The 10,061-nt window shown below is 41.0% G+C and overlaps 1 protein-coding gene across 1 annotated transcript in view; it reads left to right on the plus strand.

Annotated features, from left to right (window-relative positions):
* The window catches only part of SRP54 (signal recognition particle 54), a 43,847-nt gene extending 38,097 nt beyond the window's left edge, over positions 1-5,750 (plus strand). The window contains exons 15-16 of the mRNA XM_030813389.1: positions 4,275-4,370; positions 5,249-5,750. Coding sequence (XP_030669249.1) covers positions 4,275-4,370; positions 5,249-5,340 — 188 coding nt within the window. The 3' untranslated portion in view covers positions 5,341-5,750. The remainder of the gene's footprint in view (positions 1-4,274; positions 4,371-5,248) is intronic.
* The last annotated feature ends 4,311 nt before the right edge of the window (positions 5,751-10,061 follow it).

Below are 10,061 nucleotides of genomic sequence, written 5' to 3' on the forward strand. Positions count from 1 at the left end.
AACTTCACATCTGTGTAGTGTGGGTAAATGAAAAAAATAATAAAGCAATGATTTTCTTTTTGTGAACACATTATATTAAATTTAGATAATATAAGGAAAAAAAAACACATTACCTTTACTCCCCAGAGAATCCAATGGATCCTACTGCAAATAACAGTTGCTATAACTAAGTTTTCTTCTGATATATCATAACTATTTTTCCATATTGTCAAATATTCTTCAAAATATAATTCTTGGCCAGGCGCGATGGCTCATGCCTGTCATCCTAGCACTTTGGGAGGCTGAGGTGGGCGGATCACTTGAGGTCAGGAGTTCAAGACCAGCCTGGCCAGCATGGTGAAACCCTGCCTCTATTTAAAATACAAAAAATAGCCGGGTGTCGTGGGCTGTACCTGTAATCCCAGCTACTCGGGAGGCTGAGGCAGGAGAATCACTTGAACCCAGGAGGCGGAACTTGCAGTGAGCTGAGATTGCACCACTGTACTCCAGCCTGGGCAACAGAGTGAGACTCCGGTCCCCAAACACACACACACACACACACACACACACACACACACACACACACACACACACACACTTGACTTCTGAGTAATACTGTTCGAGTTATGCATGATATCTTTGTCTAATGTAGTGCCGCTTTTTTGGGCAGTAAGGCTGATTCATTCACTTCTATATCAGATCAGTTTTTGTGCAGTTCCATGAGACCAGGGACTTTTGTCTGTTTTGATCAGAAACATAGTAGATGCTAAATAAATTTTGTAGTAATATAATTTCCATTATATTTATTTATTTATATTATTTTGAGACAGAGTCTCTCTCTCTGTCACCCAGACTGGAGTGCAGTGGTGCAATCCCAGCTCACTGCAGCCTCTGCTTCTCAGGCTCAAACAATTCTCCTGCCTCAGCCCCCCGAGTAACTGGGATTAAAGGCATGCACCACTACCGCCTGGCTTCTACTTGTTTTTGGTTTTATTTTGTGTTTGACTTTTTAATCTCAATGGAATTTATTTTGCTGTGTATTGTGTATCGTAAAAAGATAAGTTTTTCCAAAGACTATCAACTGTTCAGTCCTCTTTTTGATTTTTTTCTATAATGTAAACAACTAATTCAGAGTCTGTGAAAATTTGCCTTGAAACCCATTAAAATGAATTTATTATTTCCAAAAATATTAATTAGACAAGCTCTGAAGATGAACAATACCACTGAATAGCTTCTAAAAGAATGAGTATTTTCAGATGTTTTAAATTACCTTTTGTCTTTGAAGCTTTCCTTATTTTCCTTGTGATATCCTATTTTCTCTTTTGTGACAAAAAAATTAGACAAACATGTTGAAAATTGGTTATAATTCCTACCATCCCATGCTATTTCAGATAGTGACTAATAAACACATTACATCACTGTAATGTCTTTCCCTTGTAGTCCTGACTGTTCTTGATAGAACAGATTCACCATCCAGATCTTATCTATGCATTGATTCCTCAATAAAGGAATAACCCAAGATGAAGTTGGCAGTGGATATACACACAGCTGTGTCACACCAAACTTGAAATACATTTTAGAAGTTTTAAATGCTGATAAACTCTTAGGACAAATCACTAATGAGCATGGAATTCCCATCTTCTTCAGATTTATTCATCATAAATGGTTTTCACAGATTTTATCATAAAAACATATCTTCTCTTTCATTCATAGTTTATAACTCACATGATTTATTCACATTAACCAGCTGTGATTGGAGAATCAGGAGGAGCTTTGAGTCCCATTTTTTATAAATGCTTTTGAGAAGTACCATAGTTAATGCCCCTTTCAAATAAATAATTTGGATGGTTGTGGTGGCTTATATCTGTAATCCCAGCACTTTAAGAGGCCGAGGCAGGAGGATCCCATGAGCCCAGGAGGGCAAGGCTGCAGTGAGCCATGATTAGGGCACTGCATTCCAGCCTGGGCGACAGAGCAAGAACCTTTTTAAAAAAAAAAAAAAAAAAATTGTTGAAGCAATTCTTCTATTCATTGTTGTAGTGATGATCTCTTGCTTTCCTTTCTTTTATGAGTACAGCTCTTGTCTAAAGGATGTTTTTACCTATTCTGGCTCAGAATGCATTTATTTTTTGTGGTTTTTTATTTGTTTTGTTTTGAGACAGGGTCTCGCTCTGTCACCCAGGCTGGAGGCTGAAGTGCAATGGCGTGATCATGGCTCACTACAGCCTTGACCTCTCAAGCTCAAGCGATCCTCCAATCTGAGGCTCCCAAGTAGCTGAGCCTACAGGCACGTGCTATCACACCCAGCTAATGCTTTTTTTTTTTTTTTTTTTGTAGAGACAGGGTTTAGCCATGTTGCCTAGGCTGATCTTGAACTCCTGGGCTCAAGTAATCAGCCTACCTTCGCCACCCGAAGTGCTGGGATTACAAATGTGACCCACCTCACCCAGACTGCATCTCTTTCATTGACTGCCCTTTTTACTGTGGTGTTTTGACATAGTGTAGAAATTCCTTGACAAATGAAATTGCATTATTTGTCTTTGTATTCTCTGAAGGTTTTCATTACTTAAGGAAAACTTCCGGCCAGGCGCTGTGGCCCACGCCTGTAATCCCAGCACTTTGGGAGGCCAAGGCAGGCAGATCACGAGGTCAAGAGATCAAAACCATCCTGGCCAAAATGGTGAAACCCTGTCTCTACTAAAAGTACAAAAATTAGCTGGGCGTGGTGGCTCATGCCTGTAATCCCAGCCACTCAGGAGGCTGAGACAGGAGAATGGTGTGAACCCGGGAGGCAGAGGTTGCAGTGAGCTGAGTTCATGCCATTGCACTCCAGCCTGGGTGACAGAGCTAGACTCCATCTCAAAAACAAAACAAAACAAAACAAAACAAACTTCTTAGATACATACACATCTTCACATTCTCTCAGACTCATACTTTACTTTCTACTTTCTTTTTTTTTTTTTTTTTTTTTTGAGACAGTCTTGCTCCGTCGCCCAGGCTGGAGTACAGTGGTGCGATCTCGATTCACTGCAACCTCCGCCTCCCGGATTCAAGCAATTCTGCCTCAGCCTCCCGAGTAGTTGGGACTACAGGCGTGTGCCACCATGTCTGGCTAATTTATTTTGTATTTTTAGTGGAGATGGGGTTTCAACCACGTTGGCCAGGCTGGTCTCGAACTCCTGACCTCAAGTGATCTGCCAGCCTCGGCCTCCCAGAGTGCTAGGATTATAGTTGTGAGCCACCACACCCAGCCCAACAGACTCATACTTTCATATTCATCTACCAGCCATCCAGTCTCTTTGCTAATTAACCCGTGTCTATAAACTCAGTTTTTTGTCCAGCATTCCCCTGTATCACTATTAAGCCGTTGTTATAGCTTACTATTAAAAACTGCTGGCTGACCAGGTACGGTGGCTCACACCTGTAATCCCAGCACTCTGGGAGGCCGAGGTGAGTGGGTCACGAGGTCAGGTGTTCAAGACCAGCCTGGCCAAGATGGTGAAACACTGTCTCTACTAAAAATACAAAAATTAGCAAGGTGTGGTGGCGGGCACCTGTAATCCCAGCTACTTGGGAGGCTGAGGCAGGAGAATCACTTGAACCTGGGAGGTGGAGGTTGCAGTGAGCCAAGATATGGGTGACAGAGCAAAACTTCGTCTCAAAATAAATAAAAAATAAAACACTGGGTACAATTTTGCTAATAGTGGCTTATTCACAGATATAAATAAAGTATTAGCATAAATCGTAGCCTTAAAAAGGACTTTTAAATGTCCTTTTATATAGAATTTTACATGTTCTTGGCTGGGCGCGGTGGCTCACACTTATAATCCCAGCACTTTGGGAGGCCGAGGCAGGCGGATCACGAGGTCAGGAGATCGAGACCACGGTGAAACCCCGTCTCTACTAAAAATACAAAAAAAAAAAAATTAGCTGGGCGTGGTGGTGGGCGCTGTAGTCCCACCTACTCGGAGAGGCTGAGGCAGGAGAATGGCGTGAACCCGGGAGGCGGAGCTTGCAGTGAGCCGAGATTGCACCACTGCACTCCAGCCTGGGCAACAGAGTGAGACTCCGTCTCAAAAAAAAAAAAAGAATTTTACATGTTCTTCAAAAAATAGTATGTAATTGAGATAAAGATTAGAAGGGAATATGTAGAAATAGAAATAATTGTGTTAGAGTGATAGGATTATGTAATTTTTTCTTTGTATTTACTCAGTTCATCAAACTTTCTATTATACCCTGATTATACTGATTATATTACCTCCTACACTGACTCAAAATCTTTTTTTCCCCCTCAGGTGGTGACATGTCGAAGAATGTGAGCCAGTCACAGATGGCAAAATTGAACCAACAAATGGCCAAAATGATGGATCCTAGAGTTCTTCATCACATGGGTAAATACCAAGTTGTTGGCAGTTACTAATGCAGTTTAATTTGAGGGTTGAGTTTTAATGATAAGCCTTTTGTTGTAATATTATGAAAATATGTTCAAAAGGTGTGTGATTTCAGGGAAATGGTCATCTGAATCCTAAGTTGAATTAAATTGTAATAGGGCTTATTAGCTGAGGTCTTATTCACTCCTCTGCTGCCATCTGTGAGATGTTTGAGCAAGCTCTTTAATCATCTTTTGTTTGTTTGTTCTGGTGACTTTTTCCCTTATCTTAGAACCTGGATATTTTTAATTATATGACTGAGAATTTTTAACCTGAGTTCTACTTTGACTGTATAACCTTTACAAAGTTCCTTAAACTTTCTGAACCTCACTTTCCCCTTCGGTAAAATCACAGATCGTATCTCATCAAGATATTGTGACAATTAAATGAGATAATATATATGAAGACATTCAGTACAATTCTGGGCATATAGTAGATGTTCAATAAATGAATCATTTTCTTTTTGTAAGTCCTATGAAATAATCCCCTATTGATTATTTTTTATGTAACTTAGAGTAAGACCCTTTTGGATTTATAAGAAAAAAAATTTTCGTTTAGATTTATTGACTGTGTGACCGGTAGTATCCTAAGATCTTTTTATGTATCACCTCATTTATTCCTTACAATAACTCCATAAGATAGGCTATTCATTCTCTTTTATTGATGAAGATACTGATGATAATACAGATTTTTAGGTGGTACGTTCTTTAAGGCTGATGACTAACTTGCAATCAGAATTCAGTATTTTTAGAAGTACTTATTAGGCAAAAGTAATAAATGTTTCCAGTTCTGCTTAATAATTATCTGTTTTTAACTCTACTTCCCTACTTTTGCTCTAGGTGGTATGGCAGGACTTCAGTCAATGATGAGGCAGTTTCAACAGGGTGCTGCTGGCAACATGAAAGGCATGATGGGATTCAATAATATGTAAAGAAAATGCCTTAATATAAACTGACTCAGTTGAATACCTAATTTGCTGAGACCTCAGAGTTTCCCTTCTTTTTGCAAATTGGGGGGAAAGTGTATTTTTCTTGCTTATCATGCACTCTTTCCTTTTCTTCTCTCCCCTTTTTCCCCTCCTTTTCTTTTTCCTTCCTTCTTTCCTCCCTTTAAGGGAGAAATACATGGTTTTTGTGGAAATCATTATATGTTTGCTTTAGATTTTCTTCTGTTTTCACCATCATAACACTTAAGTTAAATCATGATGTAAAATTTTAGTACTTAAAGATTTTTAATTGTCTTGAAGGCCAAGCATTGCATTTGTAAACAGTCCTGGTCAGTAGTTAAATAATGTTTCAATTAAAATGCTGTAAAATAAACTTCAAAGTGGTTATAAGTTAAGGGGTTGTTAACTTTCTTTATGGTTAAACATTATCAGTTTATCACACTAAAAACTCAGTGGAAAAGCCAATAGATAAATGTCATTTAAAACTATGCCTGGGGCCGAGCACGATGGCTCACGCCTGTAATCCCAGCACTTTGTGAGGCTGAAGTGTGGATCTCTTCAGCCTAGGTGACAGAAGGAGGATCACCTGAGGTCAGGAGTTCAATACCAGCCTGGCCAACATGGAAACCCATCTCCACTAAAAATACAAAAGTTAGCTGGGCGTAGTGATGCATGCCTGTAGTCCCAGCTACTCGGGAGGCTGACGCATGAGAATCTCTTGAACCCGGGAGGCGGAGATTGCAGTGAGCCGAGATCGCGCCTCTGCACTCCAGCCTGGGTGACAGAGTGAGACTCTGTCTCAAAAGAAAAAAAAGAAATTAAGAGGCCAAGTGTGGTGGCTCATGCCCAGGCTGGTCTGGAACTCCTGAGCTCAAGTGATCCACCTGCCTTGGTCTCCCAAAGTGCTGGGATTACAGGCCTGAGCCACTGCACCCAGCCAATCATTGATTTTTTTTTTTTTTTCTTTTTTGAGATGGAGTCTTGCTTTGTTGCCCAGGCTGGAGTGCAGTGGCACGATCTCAGCTCACTGCAACCTCTGTGTCGCAGGTTCAAGTGATTCTCTGCCTTAGCCTCCTGAGTAGCTGGGATTACAGGCACGTGACAACACACCTGGCTAATTTTTTTTTTTTTTTTTTTTTTTTTTGAGACAGAGTTTCCTTCTGTCACCCAGGCTGAAGTACAATGGCATGATCTTGGTTCACTGCAACCTCTACCTCCCAGGTTTGAGCAATTCTCCTGCCTCAGCCTCCCTAGTAGCTGGGATAACAGGTGCGCACCACCATGTCTGGCTAATTTTTGTATTTTTAGTAGAGATGGGGTTTCACCATGTTGGCCAGGCTGGTCTCAAACTCCTGACCTCAGGTGATCCACCTGTCTTGGCCTCTCAAAGTTCTGGGATTACAGGCATGAGCCACTGCACCCGGCCAATTTTTGTATTTTTAGTAGAGATGGGGTTTCACCATGTTGGCCATGCTGGTCTTGAACTCATGGCCTCAAGTGATGTGCCCACTCTGTCCTCCCAAAGTGCTAGGATTACAGGCATGAGCCACCATGCTTGGTTTAATCTTTCATTTTTTTAAAGCCATTTTTGTTATGTTTTCTACATACCAAAAATATACTTGAAGAACTTGATATAGTTCGATGATAATAGCTAATGTATACATCTTCTAAAGGAAAAATAATTGCAAGTATTAGGTTGTCACTATTATATATTAAAAATAATGACCTGACAGGAGTTCGAGACCAGTCTGACCAACATGGCGAAACCCTGCCTCTATTGAGAGTATAAAAATTAGCTGGCAGACACCTGTAATCTCAGATACTCAAGAGGCTGGGACAGAGGAGTCGCTTGAACCTGGGAGGCAGAGGTTGCAGTGAGCCAAGATCGTGCCACTGCACTCCAGCCTGTGCGACAAGAGCAAAACTCTTGTCTCGACAAACAAAAAAAAGAAAGGCCAGGCATGGTGGCTCATGCCTGTAATCCCAGCACTTTGGGAGGCCTAGGCGGGAGGATCATGAGGTCAGGAGTTCGAGACCAGCTTGGCTAACATAGTGAAACCCCGCCTCTACCAAAAATACAGAAGAATTAGCCAGGTACGGTGGCACGCACCTAGTAGTCCCAGCTACTTACTTGGGAGGCTGAGGCAGGAGAATCACTTGAACTTGGGAGGTGGAGGTTGTGGTATGCTGAGAGTGTGCCACTGCACTCCAGCCTGGGCAATGGAGCAAGACTCCGTCTCAAAAAAAATGACCTGAATCTAAAATGAAAGTTAAAAACATAAATCATGAGACTGGAACAAAGTTGATTTGGTTTTTGGTTATCTTGGATTGCTGCATGGTTCATTTGGAACAATGGCTTTTAAATAAATTAAGGAATTGAAAATACTGGAATAATTTATATTATGCCTATTCATTATTGACATCAAGTAGATAATATATATGGTATAACAGTGTATTCTGAATTAGTATGAACTGATCTTCAGCAAGTGATTGATTTGTAGAAGTAAGAATGAAAGAAACAGTTTTTATGGTACTAATTTTTTATGACTCCTGTTTAAAAAAGATCTTGTCGCCAGTAATCCCAGCACTTTCGGAGGCCGAGGCGGGCGGATCATGAGTTCAGGAGTTCAAGACCAGCCCGGCCAACATGGTGAAACCGCGTGTCTAATAAAAATAAAAAACATTAGACGGGTGTGGTGGTGGGCACCTGGAATCCCAGCTACTTGAGAGGTTGAGGCAGTAGAGTTGCTTGAACCCGGGAGGCGGAGGTTGCAGTGAGCTGAGATCGGACCACTGCACTCCAGGCTGGGTAACAAAAATGTGAAACTTCATCTCAAAAAGAATGCAATTGAGATTTTCTTGTTAACTTGGGCAAAGGTTTTATATCCCTTTAAAAACTAAAATAAAAAGGTTTTAGCTAGTTTTTCTGCTAGCTAAAGACTAGAATAACCCTGTAGAAAATTATATACCATGTTAAAATGATGTATCTTGTGTTCTGCAGAAATCTTACTAAGCTATAGACTTAGAGAAAATACTGTTCTCCAAAGTAGTTTTCTTATTAACTGATGCATACTACCTTTTCTAGGTACACGTTTGTGACTCTATTCTCAGGGTATCAATTTTGCATTTTGACCAAAAAAGGAAATTGAAACCTGTGGCCATAATAACCTTGATGGCTTCAGGCATAGTTTTAAATATTTGTGTGTCTGACACAAACAATATTTTTTAAATATATATATATTTTATATCTTTTTCAGAAGCAAAAATAACAATAACAAGACAGGCACAGTGACAAGACATTGACACACACCTGTAGTACCAGCTACTTGTGAGGCTGAGGTGGGCAAATCAGTGAATTGCTTGAGTCCAGGAGTTGGTGGTCACAATGAACTATGATCATTTATGAATAGTCACTGCTGATGAATAGCCACTGCACTCCAGCTTTGGCAACATAGGGAGATCTCAACTAAAAAACAACTGAATGCAGTAGCTCATGCCTGTAATCCCAGCACTTTGGGAGGCTGAGGTGGGCTGATCACTTGAGCCCAGGAGTTCCAGACCAGCCTGGGAAACATGGTGGAATTCCACTGCTACAAAATACAGAAATTAGGCTGGGTGTGGTGGCTCATACCTGTAAAACCAGCACTTTGGGAGGCCAAGGCGGATGGGTCACTTGAGGTGAGGAGATTGAGACCAGCCTGGCCAATAAGGTGAAACCCTGATTTTACCAAAAATACAAAAATTAGCTGGGCATGGTGGCCGGTGCCTGTAATCCGAGCTACTCAGGAGGCTGAGGCACGAGAATCACTTGAACCTGGAGGCAGAAGTTGCAGTGAGCCAAGACCACACCACTGCACTCCAGCCTGGGTGACAGAGTGAGACTCTAATATCTAAAAAATAATAATAATAATACAGAAACTAGCCCGGCATAGTGGTGTGCACGTGTAGTCCCAGCTACTTGGGGGACTGAGGCAGGAGGATCACTTGAGCCTAGGAGGTCAAGGCTGCAGTGAGCCAAAATTGCACCACTGCACTCCAGCCTGGGTGACAGTGAGACCCTGTCTCTAAAAAATAAGTAAATAAATAACTAAAACAAAGGACAACCAAAGGTCTAGGACAGTTTGTTCAGCTTCCCTTTATCTTTCTTTTTCTGCTAAAATGAGGAAATTGAAAATGTTCTTTAAAATTCTGATTCCATTAGGTCCTCAAATTGTCATTTTAGTTACAAAAGCTATCCTTCAGTTCTCACAGTTTTTATTCAAGTGATGTTTCACAGCATAAGTACTATATACCTGTATTAATCTGTTTTGATGCTGCTGATAAAGACATACCCAAGACTGGATAATTTGTAATGAAAATGAGGTTTAATGGACTTACAGTTCCAGGTGGCTGAGGAGGCCTCAAAATCATGGTGGAAGGCAAAATGCACATCTTACATGGCGGCAAGAGAGAATGAGAACCAAGCAAAAGGGGTTTCCCCTTAAAAAACTATCAGTTCTCATGAGACTCATTCACTACTATGAGAATGGTATGGGGGAAACCACCTCCATGAGTCATTTATGAACCGCCTCCATGATTTATTTATATACCACCAGGTCCACAGCCAAACCATATCATTCTGTCCCTGGCCCCTCCCAAATATCATGTCCTCACATTTCAAACCCAATCATGCCTTCCCAACAGTCCCCCACAGTCTTAACTCATTT

This window comes from Nomascus leucogenys, chromosome 1a, assembly GCF_006542625.1.
Source record: "Nomascus leucogenys isolate Asia chromosome 1a, Asia_NLE_v1, whole genome shotgun sequence".
Classification (NCBI taxonomy): Eukaryota; Metazoa; Chordata; class Mammalia; order Primates; family Hylobatidae; genus Nomascus; species Nomascus leucogenys.